Here is an 18,868-nt window from a genome sequence, read left to right as displayed (position 1 = left end):
AAGAATTGGAATTTAAAATTATATATCTTTTAATTTTATTGACAATTTGATAATGCTTCCAATGCTAATCGATACGCACTATAGACCAATCACTTTGTAATATTATTAGATGAACATGAAAGTTGCTTAAATGAAGCTATAATTTTCTCTCTGGGCTCCCTTCCGTAATCTTCCATAATCACTGAGAGACACGTATTATTTAATCGTGGTTGGACTGTAACGAAGTCCGTGCCTTGCGTTCATATATTGTATCAGTTGAAAATTTTGTAACTGAGGCAGCTAATGTTATGACGAAAATGCAATATAACTTCCATCATTTGGCATTACCAAGGTAGCATATACACACTGCATGTTATGTCATTGTGCCTTTGACGTACTGTGCTAATTTAACAGACCACCAGATAGAATAGAGATAATGATGTTATCCGGTTATCCAGATGAGATAACTGCCATCAGTTAATCGTTGCGCGAACTACTCAGTGATAACGAATAATCCAGCTATATCCTGCACACAGCCATCCCTGAACTACGCAGAAAATACGATAAAACAATCGCATATATAATAACAACCGACGAGGTTAGCCCAATAACCAATCGACAACTACGAATACAAGATTATACATTACTGAAACATGCCGAACACTTTTTCATGAAAGTCGCAACTCTCATCAATTCATGGAAGCTTTCATATAAAAATATTTCTTTAAATGATTCTGGTTACCAACTGTAAATCTTCACTAATCTTCAATATCTCAATTTATATCATAACGATACATAATTTATGCAGTGTTGTAATAAATATCAAATAGCAATAAAACTTCAACCAAAAGTCAAATATAACAATATACAATGTCTTACCAACTGTAAATTTACCATTCTTCAATATCTCAATTCAAATCATAGCAATACATAATTTATGCAAATAAAAATAAAACTTAATAACCAAATATTAAATATATATAACAATATACAATGTTTCTGATAAGTATAATATAATAATGCAAAATTACATGTGTACAACTCAGTTTCAGTCTTTCCTCTGTCCAACATGAAATTTCTGTTTCCATCTGATTATACACTTACATTGGTATGTTGGTTCTTCATTTGCATTTCACTCGATTTAGTCGAAGAAGCGTACACTACCTCCTCGAAGCCGAGAAATTGTTTGGTAGCTTCTCTCAGCTGACTGAATATAATTGTAAACAAGGGATATTAGAAATCAGTTATTACATCATGCTTTATGGAATAAATAATAAGTGATATATACTAGAAAAAAACTAACCTAGATCCTAGGTTGTAAAATATAGGATTCAGACATTCTGTGGATCTCTGAACAAGATGAGATAACATACTGAGTAACCAAGCACTTCTTCCGCCAAATTTAATACCCAGTGATTTGATCATTACCGAAATTCTGAATCCTGCAAAAGTAGATCAGCTGTCATAGACATTGCAAGATACACAATCTGGCGGAAATGTATAAATGATATGCTACTTTGTCATTATACACAAGCTAGTCAAAGTAACGCATCTGATACCACCAAAGAGTAGCCACAACTATAGGTAAAAGGATAGGATTTACATTTATATCCCGGGGGAGAGGATAGTCGTGAGAACGACTTAATCATATGGCGAACCACGGCCTCTCGTCCAGTTACAAGTCCATGTCGGGTATGGGATCAGTTAGACAGTTATTTTGTTTTCAGATGCATGGACTTGATGGTGGAGGAAGCCGTAATCGACTATCGATGACGTGAACCACTATACGGCGGCAAGTAGTCCAGCAATCCTCTCGCACATGATTATCCCCCACGATATTCGAACCTGCAAACCCACGCAGGGTAATTAGCGGTGCTGTGGCGAGGGAGAGGAATTCGCCACACCACCGAGTTGATAGCATAGCCACGAAACCATACCATCGATTACACGCAATCTTGGGTCCGATTTGTACATCGAATGTCTCAGGACAATTCGATATGTGTCTTCAGCCTTTTTATAATTGAACCTGAGATCCTATGGTGTGCGTACATGTGACAGTTTAATTTTGATCTCCAATTTATTTTGATCACCAATGTATCTTGAATGTGCCTAATTGTTGGCGACAAAAATAAATTCTCATTTACGTCAAAATAGAATTTCTGTGTTTACTTGTATTTGATTAGTAATTGCAATTTGATAGTTCATTTGATTGCAATATATATTTGATTTTCCTATGATATCTCATATACATTGTTAAATTGTTTCTATAGCAAATATCAACAAAGGCAACTTTTACTTTTGGAAGCCATCCTATAGTTACAACACGGGGAAGAACAGTGAGTAAAAATAATAAATGGTGAATAAAAATATATACCAAAATCCGGTAAATATCCAATTAAGAACGAAGTTACGATTAACGATAGTTGAATCAATGCAGCATTCTCTTTGCTGACGTCAGAATTATCATTTTTTTCTGAAATATATGAAAATGATTTTGTTGCAACTCTGTTATATTACCCAGTATCCATTTTTACGCTTCTTCTTACCTTGTTGTTTCTTGTTTCGACGAATTATCAACAGTCTAATGAGAAGAAGCGTAGATGTGACGATGAGAACCATTGGAATGTACAAGAAGATAATCTGTCTCACGTATGAAACTTTTCTTACGATGAACCATCTTCAAAAAATAATTTACACATTAGATGAGCTAGTAACTTGATAACTAATATCCATACACTTCTCGAAAACTCATTTCAACAAAAAGTAGTTTTTAAACATTACACTGATAATTTGTATTGGAAATTGTAACTTACACAGACTTATCAGTAACGCACGCTGAACGCGTGAAACTCCCTGCTTCCGTGTCATGTACTCCTAAGAACCACATCGGGAAGCAACTATTTCCGATAAAGGTTACAATCCATATTACAGTGATCAGAATCTGAAGTAGGAAGTTTTTTATTAGATTATTTATTAGCCTTTCATTAACTCATTTACTAAAATAAAAAATAAAAACACAACAAAACTATAGAAAGCTAACCTTTGCCCTTCGAAGGGTGAAATCTTTTAAACGATGGGGATAACTGATAGCACCGAGTCGAATCAGCATGAAGGCCAGAATATGTTGAATTGTAGAAGTATTGGTCCAACTGTTTATCGGTAAAGTAACCTAAAAACAACTTCGCTCATAACACAATTCGCGTGACTTTAGGTCCAGATCGCAAAAAATCAACGAAAGTAGTACTATACAATATGCCCGATTGACTTGAAATGATTGTCATATCATAATTACCATGATAATTTTAGCGCATATGGATATATTGTATTAATTGATTCTCGATTGTAAAAAAACAGGTACTTCAAAGATAAACGTGATATCTATGAAAATAGTCCTATAGGAGTAATATTTCACGGGTTGCGACCCTTTCGGTAGAATGACCGAGGCTTGTAACAATTATCAATACAAAACATCACAAAAACTATTCATTTCAGGAGTACTTTTTGAAGTAAAATTTAGATAAATTTTGACCTATGTCTGTTTCAAAGATCCGCGCACCAGAGAAATTTTATTAAATTTAAATTGAGACCTTGCAAAAGAATTCTGGCAACTGGTATCTGTAGTATCCAAATGTCTTCCAATAAAGCATGAGAGGACTGTTGCAGGATGCGATGATGTCAGAGACGCACAAGCTGGCTATTAATGCGTTGAATGGCAATCTGGAGTAAACATAATATGAAGCGAGATTTTGGTTGATTATTTGAAATTGTAAATCTGAACAAGAATGCCTATTCCAGTAAACTGATATCCAGTTCATCATCTATAATAGACCTAGAGTCTAGATCTTGACTGTAGGGGAGAATGATATTGGCCCTCGAGGGCGTACCCAGTATGTTCCCCAGCTTTTCTTTTTAGGGGGGGTGTTTCAAAATTTAGGGGGTGGTAAATAATTTGCTATTAGAGATAAAACTAGGCTATTTGTATTCTTAAAAAAATGGTATGTATTTAAGAAACGATGTACATGGGGCCCCCCAAGTTGAATGACGGCAAGCCAAAATCCACAGCAGAACGAAATTGTAGGGCCAAAAAAGGGGAGCGAGTAAAAGTGCGGGACGACACGGCTGGGGTTCAGGGCGCGCTTAAGCGCTCTGAGAAAATTTTGAGAAATAGGCACCAAAATAGGCTCTAAGCTTGATTTTAGATACACCTAGCATCGCAGTTTGTTATGTAATGAAATCAATAATTATAATATTTAGCTGATAGAATTCCCGGGGAATAGATAACGAGCACGGCTTTAAACCGTAAATATATACTACTACGTTTCAACAATTAATTTGCAACTGATGGTGACTAATGAATTAAGTTACTTGCTCATCTGGCATTGTATGAATGGCTACTTATGGCTTGTTTTGTTACACATTTCTAATTTTTTTGAACAGGTTTGTTGACTTTTGTATGAATTAAATTTTGAAATACACTCGTCAACTGATCATAATGTCGCATAATGTTGTATTCCTTCAGAACTGAAATATTTTGTTGGTAAGAAGACAAATCGCTGAAGTTTGATTCTTTTCAATAAAGAAATAAAAACGCTGTCATTCTTCTAAAAAACGTCTGTTTTCAGTGCCTAGTTTTCGTTTTGTGACATCTTCAAGCTTTCTTAATATACGGCTGATATCTAAAATACCGCAGTGTGTTATCCTAATACCCATACGTATACATAAGATACCGGAATAATTCAATTGTTACGAATAAACGTGCTTAAACTGTGATAATGATGTAACAATAGACGGTATCCAAAACTCAAAAGGTACCACATGAAGGATTAAACTATTTCACTCAAGTTCGGCGGGCTATTTTAAATCGTCACGCGGGCCGTAATTGGCCCGCAGACTGCGGCTTAGAACCCCTCAGTGTGGAATCGCACCTCAAAATTAGGGAGGGTGTTTGAAATTTTAGGGGGGGTGTTCACCCCCTATAGGGGGGGGGGGGGGGGGTGTAGGGAAATCACTGGGCGTACCTATGAGGTCTTCTTAACTGTGTTGGTTTTTGTTAAGAAAAACAAAAGCTAGCATACAAAAATATCTAATTTATTTTGGGAAGAGGGTAAGTTTGAACTTTGAAATAGATGCTGATAGACAAATGAAGTAGTCGAGTTCAGTGTCAAATTCAAGTCCTCATGGTAATGAAAGTTATATTGCACATAGAATCTCGTCATGATCGATAATGCGATTCACCGACTACTTCTAATAAACTATCATAAGCCGCCAAACTTCACCCCACACCTAAATGAATAGGTTGCGAAAACTATTTTAAAGAGTATAATTCTTCTTCTCACGATTTCAACTTCGGTGTTTTTACAATCACTACGATTGTCGTCAGATTTGCCACTAGTCCAAATACCGTCATGATGCCAACGAATACAGAACAAATAACTGCATCTGACCAAGAGAAAATACCCATTTTCCATACATCTCTGAAAAATAAAGGCTGTCTTTGAAATTATAAAGTAACGGGACGAATAAATTTTGAAATTTAGAGGATTTTTCAAACGACACATCTAAATAAACAGGATCATCAATATCCAAATTGATTTGCAAGGCAATAAATCACAGTGGACGTTTGTCTTGTGCTAATGGAGCAATTTCATGTCAGTATCATAATAAGGAAATAAGTATATGTAAAATATATAACTACTATACCTTTCCAACGTTGTTATTTCAACAGTTGATGAATAATTAATAAATGACATCGAGCTGTTTTCCATTCTAATATCCACAATATATAGGGGTTAACAAAATGGATTAAACGTGCCCATTCACTGTAAAATGCAATAACTTTAGTTTGGATAATAGCAGTGAACAAACTTGGAGTATCGTATCGTAAATCAACCTATTCCAGTATGAACAACTATTCTGAATGCTTATTTAATTATCACAATGGTAAACTCAAGTTCAAAAAAACTTGAGACATCATACCATATGAGCGGCATCTTGTCAAATTAATTTATTCGTCACTTTCGACAATAAAATAAATAAATAGCACGCCGCTGCGAGTATCGTAAAATTTTGTTCGGACGGCATTTCGTAGATGCTTATGTAGACGTTGATGAAAAACTGCAAAAAAGATCAGTAATCTTACTTATTGTTGAATACTTCAAGCAAAACATCAAGACAACTAAGTTTTACTGTATTTGGTATTTTGAAACGAAAGTTAAGTTTATATATTTTTCAACAATGTAGTTAAGTGATAATCGATAAACTAACAAGATTGATTTGATGCATATATAAATGCTAATTTGCAAACCAATATAGAAATGTATATTTTAATATATAATTATTGTTTATCAGTAATAATAGGAAGATTTGCCGTACTTATTAGTCTTTTAGCTGATCATTTAGACTATTACCGATTCCATTTAGGATAAATAACAAGTTTACCTTTACTCTAATATTAGCAAACTGGCGATTATTGAGTTGATCAATGTACAAAAAATATTAGTTATGCCGAAAAATAAATAACTATAATTATGGCGCACTATTGAATCATCAGTCCTACTTACCCACCACTCGATAATTTTTACCGAGCAATCGATTGAGTGTATTTCGACATATTCTACGGGACAAGTTACTAAATTGCCAATAAATATATATTTAATAAACCCGCTGGTTTAAAACCCAACCCAATGAAACAGAAAACCTGATTAACATCGTTAATTAGTGATATATAATAATACATGAGCAATTGAACCCATGTCATTCAAAAGTAATTGGTAGTTGAAACTACTGCGTTTATTTACTCTTTAATTAATTAAATGTGCGCAAGCAATGAATGTTTCCTCGATTCTGAGATCTCTGAAACACTTTCCCTTTTTTCACTATTAAGAAGTTTTCAATACTTATTTTAAGAGTATTTCCCCAACAAGGAAATCGACGTGTAGGGCAATATGCATCTTGTCAAGTCATAACGATGTGTAACAAAAAAAAATCGCATTTTACTAAGATTTCTTTTAGCCTGCACATGAAGAGAATAAAATAACATAATATGCAAACAGAAGTTCAACAATTAGCCATTGTAAAGTGCTTACAGGCACATTCCAGCGTATAGAAATTGTCATTTGAACTGTTTCTGATCTAGAAAACTAATGTTCATTAATGTTGAAAAACTTCATCACCAAAAACGCTCATTCACCAGATCATCAGAGAGGGGTGTATGCCGCACATCTGTGTTTTAGGCCAATATGGTCTTGTGTCTTCAGTATTTACAATTACTTACTCTTTTATATTGCTTTTACGAGACAAATAAACATACATACATACATACATCTCAATTAGATTTTATTGCAAAAGCCCTGAACTAAAGAACGAATGACTTATTGGACACGGTGTTTTGTTATTACGTTGTTGTTCTTGATTGTCTTGTTGTTAATATTGTCCTTCTGAACTAATTTGAGGGCAGAGGGGTTCCTGAGGATACATGCCCCCCCCCCCCAATCCCCCCCCCTCCCCCCAATCAACATTCTTTTATTGTATTTTGCGGCATTTGCAATCAGACATCAATTCTTGCGCCTTTTCCAACACCATTTTACTCTATTCTTGAAACGATTTACTGAAAACTGACTTTTTTGCTGGCTTGTTAACAATAATCCTCTCACCAAATGAACCATGCGCGCTTGTATGCCTTGGATAACTTCAGCAGCAAAGTAAGTCTGTAGAGAGATTTTTCAAGATATCAGTGGCTGTCAAAAATTCATCAAGTAGGATTGAAATGTGTCGATTGCTTTAGCAAGATCCGAAAAAATTTCCCTAATCCTAGGCATTGCTAGTTGGACACGAAATCGACCTAGGATCGTTTTGTTATTGTGTTGTTGTTCTGGGTATTTTCTTCCGTATTTTGCTCTATGACAATTATCTTATTAACTATTCGCTAAAAAGATATTATTTTTGTTTATTCCAGAGGTTTCTGTGCGATCTGCAAAATTAATTTTTCACTTTGAATTATGTTCTCTTGGATCTTTATATAAATTATTTATAGCGATTTTTTGACCTCTTTCGCTAAAATCGGAAGTTTTTTGACTGCAAATCGTTTTGGTCTTCGTGTCCATATGCTCTCTTGTTCAGTAGAATGATTATTTCTAACACCAAACTGGGACAGACTTGAACACCTGACAGTAGAGAAATAAGCGTATACTAATTAGACCCCTGCTTATGCAATGGCACCACGTTTGCTATTTTAAAAATCCAGCGGTACACACTTTCATAGAAACTTTGGTAAAACATTTTAGACAAAATAGATGACAAAACAAGTTTGGCAATTTTGAAACTTTTTTCCTAGGTATATTATCGCTACCTACAACCTTTTTCGCATACATTTATCAATTTGTTGTTATATTTCCAGGGGAATGGTATTAGACCATTTGGTGTTTGCCCAAGACTTTAAATGTGGACTGTTGCAGCTGAACTTTTTGTGAAGTATGTTTAGAACCGACTTTCAAGAAATGTTGGTTGAGAGGCTACAGGTTGCATTGCTGTCATTAATTTATTGGTATTTACTATAAGATGAGACTGTAGTTTGCTTTGGTAACACGAATTCGAATTTTAGAAATAATATCTTCTTGGTACCTAGGAAAGACGGTTTTGTAATAATCTTTTGTAAGAGTCCAAGATATTTGTTCCGATACTTTTTGCATTCTCTTAATTAATTGAAATCTGCTTTGGCAACATTTACTGTACATTTTATCTTCGGTTTTAATCGATTTGTAAAGATCCTTGAAATTCCATGACGTTAGCTTCAGTATACTATTATTTGAATTAGTTATAGAGGGAATATGCTGGTCAACCAAAGATTTGATTGCATTTATACCTGTGTTGAATTTTTAGTTTATATCGCTGGATATTGTGTCATCTTTATCAACTACAAAGCTTAAGTGATCTCTAAAATTGTCAGAATTAAAAATACTATAATCACTCTCTGTGTTCTGATTTGGGATATCTTGCATTTGAGGTGAAGATGAGCCAAGACTCTAGGAGGGGAAAAGGGTCTGAAATGTCCTATTTGATAACACTATTATTTGTTTTATATTCTAACTAAAAATCTAAGTTATTGAAATAAAAATGATCTAATAAAGTTGGAACGTGAATTCCAATCCACTCAACGTTGTTGTAGTGGAGTCCTATTTGCACCCGCCTTGAAGAATTATGCGCGATCTCTCAGGTCCTAGTAACTGCCCAACCAAAGTAGTAAAGAGGCAACGAGATCCTCAGAAAACGAACTGTATTCATCAACAATCTCCACATATGAGTAAAATGTTGCTACAGCACAGAAACTTGAAGACAGACGATAAAACTAATTTATATTGACACGGATGCACTATTATAAATATATAAATAGGCAATGGAAGAATGATGAAATAACATTCACAATAACAAGCTATAATAGCCAATACTAAATAGGACCTAACTAAGCTAACTTATTACTTAATATGACAGATTTCACGAAGCCCACACACCTAATGTAAACTATATCCAAGGCAAATCTCAGTATTAAACGACACTTTCGCAGTTCCACAGTGCCGTATGTATAAAACAAAGAATCAGATGAGAGTCATCTCAAAACCCCGGGAAAAGTTTCGCTCCCTAAGTCTTCACTATGGCGCAATAATGAGTCACTGTCAACAGGAAATTAATATAATAAAGAGAGAACATAATTCGCCTGGGATATAATATGGAAATATAAATGGGAAAAAGTGCGAGGCGTTCGAGGTCAAATCTAACCAAAGTAGCTGTTGAATAAGTAACCTGTGTGGGTTTATTCATACCACATAAAAACAAAAGAATAGATACTACCGACATATTTGGTTACATTTTATAATCAATTTGATATCTCATCACATCAATATTGAAGTCACAAACAAACATCACTGGGGGTTATTGAATTCAGAGATTTATCTGGAAAATCATCAAATTTATGCGATGGGTGCCTATATATATACACTTGCAAAAATTCTGTTTTTTTACGTTTTGGGTTGATCCAGCTTGATCAACTTCAAGCCAAAGTCTTTACATCTAATTGAATTTAAAATAAGATCATTGCGTATATGGATTATGTGTGATACATATATATTCGGGTGTCCATAAATAGGGATTTGTTCAAAAAGAATTGTTTTAAAACAATTGTTTTAAATCAAGTTTTTTTTGCCTGTTTTGTTCAAAATGGCTGTACTATTTGATTTTTTTGTATTAAATAGGTTGAAGAAAAATGGATGTAAAAACATGCTAAGCGCTTCTTGTTTGCAATGAATCCTTCAAAACGCCACACACATCGATAGAGGCTCATGCACACCTGCTCAAGCTGTAGTTCAGTGCTTGGCGCAGTGAGACGCAACCGATAAGCCATTACGTGAACGACCCTGCAGCGATGGAACCATCTTGAGAAAATTGAAATGTGATTTAAACCAATTGTTTTAAAACAATTCGTTTTGAAGAAATCCCTAGCCAAAACCTTAATAGTCAATAGAACTAGAATGAATATATATCTAACGGTGAGGTTGCACGACGTATGGATTTGTGCAGTAAAAGATTTGCATTAAATTAGAGGATTCTTACAATTAACATAGGCTAGGTTAGGGTGTCTCATCCTTCATATCAGTAGATTACCGCCGATATAAGCATATTCTTCATTATCGCAACCCACTCGTTTTGCCGAAAGGCTGCACTCATAGGCGTAACCAGGGGGGGGGGGGGGCGCTCCCAAATTTCCAAGATCCTCATTTTTGTCGCAGTCCTGCTCGCTGATTACATTGCATTGTTACGTCACAACTGCCCGCCATTCCTAACCCAAGGCAGTTTTTTTTATTTCTTTTACTGATTCAGATTGATCAGATAAATATTTGTTGTATCAAAGAAAAAGTTGTTCTGGAAATTAATTTTGTTTTTACAAAAAGCCAGCTAAGTTGTTGAACATTATTTTCCTTATTGATCAAATGTGGTCTTTTTCTGCCTAAAGAAGTTGATCTTGAAATATCTCAAATCCAATATCATTGCTTGAAATTACAATATTTGGCCCCACCAAAATTTTGGGCTGGCTACGCCTTTGGCTGCACTTGATCGAATTGCTTTTGTAGTAGGCTCGTGAGCTAATTTTCCTGATTTTTCTTACTCAAAACGTCTCTCTGATATCTCGGCTAAACATTCCGGGTGAAATATTATGACTTTGGTGGAGATAAAGATGGTGATAAAGTGACGATAAATGTACGCAATAGTGGTAAATGTCAATATAAATTTTACTTACATTTTTGAAATTATAATTCCGGCTGCGCGTGCAGCTGCCAGAATGCAACGTTTTGGCGTAGTTTTGCTGCGATGAAAGGGGTATTTCAATAAAAAATACAGAAAAAAATCGATTTAAAACAAGCCCTCGTTTTAAAACACGATGTTATTTTTAGAATTGATAAAAAACAAAACCCTATCTATAAAGTCTCTTTACAATTTAAAAAAATGTCATAATGATAAATCGCAATCAGGGTTGTTTCATTATAATCGGTATTTTATAAAGTTTTTATTGACACATTTAATACACTTCTGAACGTTTAATTAAAAATATCATTAGGCCTACTCTATTCAATACACTTCTATATGGGCACCTTTAGTTGCACGAAGCACAATTATTCGATTGCATATGATATCAAACTTTTGGACTATCTCTATTCTCTACTCTAATTGTTTTTTTCTGATCCAAAATTTCTTACATTTTGTTTGTTTAACTTTCTTGAGACATGAAAAGTTGCCCCATAACTGAAACAGACTCGATTGAGGAATGCTTCATCCTCAGAAACTCGCTGCAGCGTGTTCCCTGCAAATTATTTTTCGTCTTGGCATGTCGTTTGGTGCATGTAACATTTGCACTTTGTTAACATGCAATCTTAAATTCTTATGGAGGACTATGTGCACTGTGGAACGTGGTAGTTCCAATAGTCTGGCTGCGGTACGGATGGAATTCATAGGAGAACGTTGGAAGGAAGGCTTGCCTTACTTACACGATGTTTTCTTCAGATGTTCTTGGTCGCCCACTCCTTCTTGTATCGAACACTGTCCATGTTTCCATAAATTTTTTTTGCCATAAACGAATTGAAGAAAAACATAGCCATTTTAGTAGGAACATGGCCATTTAATAGAAACATATCGGGATCGCGATTTTAGAATAAACATCGGTATTTAGTGAGGACATGGCCATTTTAGTAGGCACAGCGCTATTTTATTAGGAACATAGTAATTTTAGTACGAAGATACCCGGATCGCGAGGAACATATCCATTTTAGTAAGAAGATATCGTGATCGCGACTTTAGAAGGGACATATCCGTTTTGTAGGGAGATAGCCATTTTAGTAGGAACATATCGGGATCGCGACTTTGGAAGAGGCACATCCATTTCGTAGGGACATAGCCAATTAGGTAGGAACATATCGGGATCGCGACTTTAGAAGAGGCATATCCATTTCGTTGGGACATAGCCATTTTAGTAAGAAGATATCGGGATCGCGACTTTAGAAGAGGCATATCCATTTCGTTGGGACATAGCCATTTTAGTAAGAAGATATCGGGATCGCGACTTTAGAAGAGGCATATCCATTTCGTTGGGACATAGCCATTTTAGTAAGAAGATATCGTGATCGCGACTTTAGAAGGGACATATCCGTTTTGTAGGGAGATAACCATTTTAGTAGGAACATATCGGGATCGCGACTTTGGAAGAGGCACATCCATTTCGTAGGGACATAGCCAATTAAGTAGGAACATATCGGGATCGCGACTTTAGAAGGGGAATGTCCATTTTGTAGGGACATAGCCATTTTAGTAGGAACATATCGGGATCGCGACTTTAGAAGGGGAATGTCCATTTTGTAGGGACATAGCCATTTTAGTAGGAACATATCGGGATCGCGATTTTAGAAGGGACATAGCTATTTTAGTAGGGACGTGGTCATTTTAGTAGGGACATATCCATTTTGTAGGAACATAGCCATTTTAGTGGGAAAATATCGGTATCGCGACTTTAGAAGGGACATATCCATTTCGTAGGGACATAACCATTTCAGTAGGAATATATTCGGATCGCGATTTTAGAAGGGGCGTAGCCATTTTAGTTGTGAAATAACTATTTTAGTAGACGCATATCCATTTTAGTAGGAACATATCAGGATTTCCATTTTTAAAAGGGACGTAGCCATTTTAGTATGAACATATCGGGATCGCGATTTTAGAAGGGACATAGTTATTTTATAACTACCCTTTGCACCCGCAGATTTTAGTAACCAACATACAGATTGCACCCATGTAGGCAGCATTTCTACTAATGGACATTTGTACCGATAAACTTTTACACTCCTGGACACCAAACCCTAACATTATTGGATTACCCATGTTTGGTAATATTACCAATATAGAAACATATTTCCACTAACATGAAAAAGTTGTATTGCACATCAATGTAACAATGCAAAATTTCCAATAAAATAAAAACATTTGGAGAATGACTAAGGAATATCACATGACTCTCAAAGTAATAATCTTACCACTGTTTAGAGGAGTCATTGTTTGGATCGGAATATGATGCAAATTTGTATGCTATTTTATACTGGAAGGAGTATTCAGAGGTAGATAAAAGTATATTCAAGAGCTTAAATATCTAAATTAGAATATTTGCATAATTCCAGCAATGAGAAGTTGACAAAACCCTATGAACCGCACGAATATATTTGCATGATTATTCTCTGCAACATAATAACTTGGCAAGTTGAATTTTTTGAAATATACATCATGAATTGCTGCCGCATACTTCGCAAAGCAAGAAGGAAATTCGAAAAACTTGAGATTATCTTTTTGAAGAACCTTTCCAAGTTTTTCCTTTTTCAAAGCCATTTTTAAACTCTTTGAATTCCATCATAGCTTGGTCTAACTGCTCCTTTGTATTCATTACAAATTGTTCATTTCTGTGCACTGGTTCATTCACAGGCTGTCCAGACACAAAAATAAACCTAGAATTACATCCAGAATCATTTCTAAAGGTGACTGATGATCCTTCGCTTAGGAATGCGCAATGATATTGTAATACTTTCGTATCTGAAACATCAATGCATCCTTCAAGAACATAAACAAGACAAGTCCAATTTTCTGGAACAGTTTGATTGTAGGCAGTGTTTGGCTCCAGAAAAAAATCAACAAACGAAACAGGTGTCCTAGTTTTTACTTCAGACTTAGTACCCAATGCTTCGCCTAGCAATACTTTTGCTGTTATGCCCTCTTTTGTTTTAGTAGGGATATCACTTTTTAAAACTTCATGATAAGCCATATCACACATTTTGTCATTATTTTTCATGTTAACCCACAATTGAACTTCGTGTGATTCTCCCACAGGAAGTTCTGAATGCATAACACCTTTGCCCGCAGAAATAAACAGCATGTCACCTTGTTCCAGTATTGAATCACAACCAGAAAAATTTTCATGACGGACTTTTCCACCAATAATATAAAACAAGACTTCAAATCCTCTGTGTGGATGATCTGGATAACCAGCTGGAGGAGACATTTTCGAGTCTTCGAAAAGTAAGAATGGATCAAGATAGGTTACATTTTTGTCCCCAATAATGCACCGTCCAGACTCGTTTCCATTTACAAACTCTTCAATCAACCCAACTTCTTTAACAGTTCGAATACCCGTCATCATTTAGCTTGACACTTGACAGGTTGGCTGGCTATAATCTATTTTATAAAAGCCCATGAAGTGATGAATTACATGATAAAACAATGTATAATGTGTTAGTGGTATACCTATAAAAGGTTATTTATCACAATTTATTCCTGAAAAGTGAGCGTGAAACTGAAATGCATTCATTCTTCGAAGAGTTTAAAAAACGGGTAATATGAAATGAAATTTCACTTTTGTATGGTGTTCTGCCACCTTGTTTTAAGTAAATTTGCAAAGAAACAAACAAAACATTGATAAATATATATAAAATAATACTGAAAAATAGGTGTGACACGGTCTGAAACTAAAGTGCATTCATTTGAAACTCATTCTTCGAAGAGTTACAAAAACATTTAATTATCAAATGGAATTTTACTTTTGTATGGCGTTCTACCACTTTTTTCAAGTTAATCACAAAGAAACGGACAAAACAGTGATAAATATCTGAAAAATTAAAAAAAAAAGACCGACAAGTAAGCGTGGCAAGGAGATGTGAATAGATGAATAATCATTTAAGGTTTTTCATATATAATTTGAATTTCAATAATCTAACATAGTAATATCCAGAAATTTCACACATCATTAGATGTTTACTTGGTTATTCTGAAATTTGTATAAGTGCAATAAAGTAATTTCTCAGTTCAACTAATAATAAATGATTATGAGTTCTCTCTTTGTATCCATGATTGTGCATTCTCAAATCCGTTTCGAGAATTGTGATAATCAGCGATAGCTTCATCTATTTGTTCTTGTGTGTTCATTACAAACGGTCCATGCCTGGCAACAGGTTCGTTTAGCGGTTTCCCCGCAATGAGAAGGAAACGGCATTTTTCTGATGATTCATTAGCAAGTGTTACAAAATCTCCATCTTCGAGGATAGCAGTGTGGTGTGGAGGTACTGACTGCCCAGCCACCATGATATTCCCAGACAGGGTATACGTAAATGCATTCCATCCTTTGGGTATGGGTTGCTGATGCTTGGCCCCAGATTTAAAGTTAAAATCTAGATACATGGCTGGTGTTCGAGTGTTAATTTTTGACTTCACACCTAGCGCTTCACCAGAAAGAATATTGACTGAAACTCCATTCGATTTTGACTTGGGTATTTTTTTACTGGAAAATTCTTGGTAATCAGGTTCACACATTTTTTCATCACTTCGTAAGTTTATCCATAATTGCAGACCATGCCCCTCTTCAGTACTTCCAACTGATGGAATTTCAGAGTGCACTATACCTCGACCAGCAGTCATCCATTGCATATCTCCTGGCCCCAATAGGCCCTTATGACCACAGAAATCCTCATGCGATAACTTTCCTTTCAGAATATAAGAAACTGTTTGAAATCCTCTATGGGGATGGGGAGGAAAACCTGCTGGAGGTTTAATTTTGGCTTCGTCAAAGAGCAAAAAAGGATCGAGTGCAGGTAGAGTACGACTTCCTATGCCACGAAATACCTTGGCACCAACGCCTTCCATTTTTTCAATGCTCTCAACTATTTTAGCAACATTTCTACACACAGTCATATTGTGCGTCTATAAGATTAAAATGCTGAAGATAAATAAAAATTGTGAAGTAGTAAATATATGCAAGAATTAGCTTAATATATAAAAAAATCTGCATGTGAAATCACTGATATCAAGAAGTTATTTACACAAACAGACACAAACGTTGACTGCCAGCATAATCTGCTCATGACGAGTATGAACACACAACAATATTTCTTTATTTTGGATAATTTATTGCACCCTGAGTGGGGTAAGAGGATCTCACCATAAGAAAACTTGAACCAAAGATCATTAATCCAGAAGGCTAGGACAAAATCCAAAACATAGTCTCATTACAAAAACTACGTTAAGACGACTAATACCGTATAAAAAATGATAGGTTAACAATTTCAGAATACAAAAAATAGAACTGGAATTATTTACTTGAAAACATTTCTAAAATCAATTTGTATATAAAACAATATAAGCATAGTCTGAATCTGAATTTGAGACTATATAAAGATAAGTGCAAATGTATAATATTGTCTAAATAATTCTATTCACCCAGAGACATGAGCATGCATATATTTAGGATTTACAAAAAAATGAGGGATCCTAATTCCTAATGAGAGAATTAAATTTTCAGCTCCATCATTTTTATTGACATAGAAAAGCAACTATGTTATGGACATGACAACCAATTTTTGCTTGGCAGATGAAAAACGTTACATTGTGATGTGAAATTCCACTCATCTGATTGTGTCATTGAACTGAGCATCTATAACAATATTCAATATAGAATTCAATTATATGATATATTCTGAAACAATAAAAAATTGCCGCATGCCTGGCCAATTAGATTACCGGTAGGTCTGTGAAGTTTATTTTGCTGTATTGAAGGCAGTAAATGAGTAGTACAAATGAATTTATATATTTTCGTTCTGTGTATTAGAATATGAGTTATTAAATCAACGTTTCATGATCTTTTCCAGGAAGCAGCCTTCTCAAAGCCATTTTGACCATTATGGAAATCGTTAATTGCTTGGCTAATTTGCTCTCTCGTATTCATTACAAAAGGACCCTGCTGTACAATCGGCTCATTGATCGGTTGTCCTGCAACTAGAACAAAATGTGAAATCTCTTTTTCCAAATTTTCTAACGCAACAAACTCCCCATCATCAAGAATAGCAGTGTGATGAGACGCAACCTCCGTTCCAGAGATACTCAAATCTCCTGAAAGAGTGTAAACAAAGGCCGTCCAACCTTTGGGTACAGGTTGTTCAATTTTCGCCCCACTTTCCAGTTTGAAGTCCAAATACATTGTTGGAGTTCTCGTATAAACTTTCGATTTCACACCTAGAGATTCTCCAGAAATGACAGCAACAGTAACTCCATTTTTCGATGGCTTTGGAATGTCACCAGCAACAAGCTCCTGATAGGCTGGTTCACACATTTTTTCAGCGCTTCGTAAATTTATCCAGAGTTGTAATCCATGTCCTTCATCCGTATCTTTTGCTGGCATTTCAGAGTGGACAATACCCCTGCCAGCCGTCATCCATTGTAGATCACCTGGTCCAATAGTGCCCTTGTGTCCACAAAAATCTTCATGAGTAAACTTTCCATTGAGCATGTATGTAACGGTTTCAAACCCTCTATGTGGATGCTCGGGGAAACCAGCAGGAGGTTTCACACGGAATTCATCGAGAAGCAAGAATGGGTCTAGGTTTCTTAGCTGAGCTCCACCAACGCTCCGCCGAACTCTGGCTCCAACACCTTCCGCTTGCTCCACACTGAGTATAGTATTTTTCACCTTCCTAATCATCTTAGACGATAGTATATTTGAAGTTTCTTTACAGTCTGTAAAAACAGATTCATCACAAGACTGACCAAATGTGCTTTGACAAAGTTGGGATATTTGAAATAGAAAAACTAAAATATGTAGACTTGACATTATCATCAGCTTACATCTGTATGAAATACCATAAGACATATCTTTGGATCTGGTATACTTTTACATAGGTACTGACGTTATGTCCTACTGCATATCTAGCATATTGCAGTTTCAGACAGTCAGAGTAGTGTGGTAAATACTGGGGTTAATCTGCACAAAAAAGGATTGTTACATCTGTATGAAATATCATAAGACATATTTTTGGATCTGGTATACTTTGGCATAGGTACTGACATTATGTCCTACTGCATATTGTGTATTGCAGTTTCAGAGTCTTGTGGTGAATACTGGGGTTAATCTGCATAAAAAAGCGGTGCGGTAGGCCTACCGTAACTTAGTTACGAACTAGCTATGTACCTACTAAAACGACTATGTTCGATACCGATATGGGCTTGCTATGTTATGTACCGTCTGACCGTACTCAGGAGGTGACAGACTGAGACGATACAGATACGGTAACGGTACCACACATATCGCGCCGTGACCGTGCCTATGATTGTAGTCTAGCAAACTTACCTTCACAAAACTTTAGGGATAACTGTGCCATATAATATATATCATCCTTATTTAATATCTATAGAAATGATAGGCGAAATTTCCAAATAACGCATCATGACGTCATTTTGGTATAATCGATTCTGTCCAGTCACGTCGGGACCTCCAATATATTTTTGCTTGTTAACCATGACGATGCATATTTTCGAAATGCACATT

At 35.5% G+C, this 18,868-nt stretch overlaps 2 protein-coding genes and 2 pseudogenes across 3 annotated transcripts; all 4 read right to left on the bottom strand.

Annotated features, from left to right (window-relative positions):
* Positions 1–775: 775 nt before the first annotated feature.
* On the bottom strand, positions 776–6,138 carry LOC120328805 (growth hormone secretagogue receptor type 1-like). Of its 2 annotated transcripts, XM_039395346.2 has the most exons (10): positions 6,119–6,137; positions 5,680–5,798; positions 5,316–5,453; positions 3,567–3,696; positions 3,020–3,148; positions 2,793–2,920; positions 2,526–2,656; positions 2,354–2,452; positions 1,283–1,421; positions 776–1,186 (listed from the first exon to the last, which is right to left on the bottom strand). In XM_039395346.2, exons 2-10 carry the CDS (start codon positions 5,742–5,744, stop codon positions 1,072–1,074), a joined length of 1,074 nt encoding a protein of 357 aa, XP_039251280.2. In that variant the 5' UTR covers positions 5,745–5,798; positions 6,119–6,137; the 3' UTR covers positions 776–1,071. The 2 variants fall into 2 exon arrangements, with proteins under 2 accessions (XP_039251280.2, XP_039251281.2); XM_039395347.2 differs by lacking the exon at positions 2,354–2,452 and having other exon boundaries at positions 6,119–6,138.
* Positions 6,139–13,846: 7,708 nt separating this feature from the next.
* Positions 13,847–14,695, bottom strand: LOC120328671 (pirin pseudogene; annotated as a pseudogene).
* A 23-nt stretch (positions 14,696–14,718) lies between these two features.
* Positions 14,719–16,268, bottom strand: LOC120327799 (pirin pseudogene; annotated as a pseudogene).
* Positions 16,268–18,823, bottom strand: LOC120327798 (pirin-like). Its single transcript, XM_078114355.1, has 2 exons — positions 18,671–18,823; positions 16,268–18,060 (listed from the first exon to the last, which is right to left on the bottom strand). The coding sequence occupies exons 1-2, from the start codon at positions 18,699–18,701 to the stop codon at positions 17,180–17,182; spliced, it is 912 nt and encodes a 303-aa protein (XP_077970481.1). The 5' UTR covers positions 18,702–18,823; the 3' UTR covers positions 16,268–17,179.
* Positions 18,824–18,868: the final 45 nt, after the last annotated feature.

The sequence above is a fragment of the Styela clava genome, chromosome 7 (assembly GCF_964204865.1).
Source record: "Styela clava chromosome 7, kaStyClav1.hap1.2, whole genome shotgun sequence".
In the NCBI taxonomy this organism is placed as follows: Eukaryota; Metazoa; Chordata; class Ascidiacea; order Stolidobranchia; family Styelidae; genus Styela; species Styela clava.
The sequence above is the reverse complement of the archived record's forward strand: the minus strand, read 5'-3'. Positions and strand labels throughout refer to the sequence as shown.

Coding starts and splice junctions, on each gene's coding strand:
- LOC120327798 (XM_078114355.1), bottom strand. CDS start 18,701: ATGGCACAGTTATCCCTAAAGTTTTGTGAAG. Junction 18,061..18,670: donor ATCCCTAAAGTTTTGTGAAG/GTAAGTTTGCTA, acceptor CTGTTTTTACAG/ACTGTAAAGAAACTTCAAAT.
- LOC120328805 (XM_039395346.2), bottom strand. CDS start 5,744: ATGGAAAACAGCTCGATGTCATTTATTAATTATTCATCAACTGTTGAA. Junction 3,149..3,566: donor TGCCAGAATTCTTTTGCAAG/GTCTCAATTTAA, acceptor AGTTGTTTTTAG/GTTACTTTACCGATAAACAG. Junction 1,422..2,353: donor TGGATATTTACCGGATTTTG/GTATATATTTTT, acceptor CTACTTTTGCAG/GATTCAGAATTTCGGTAATG.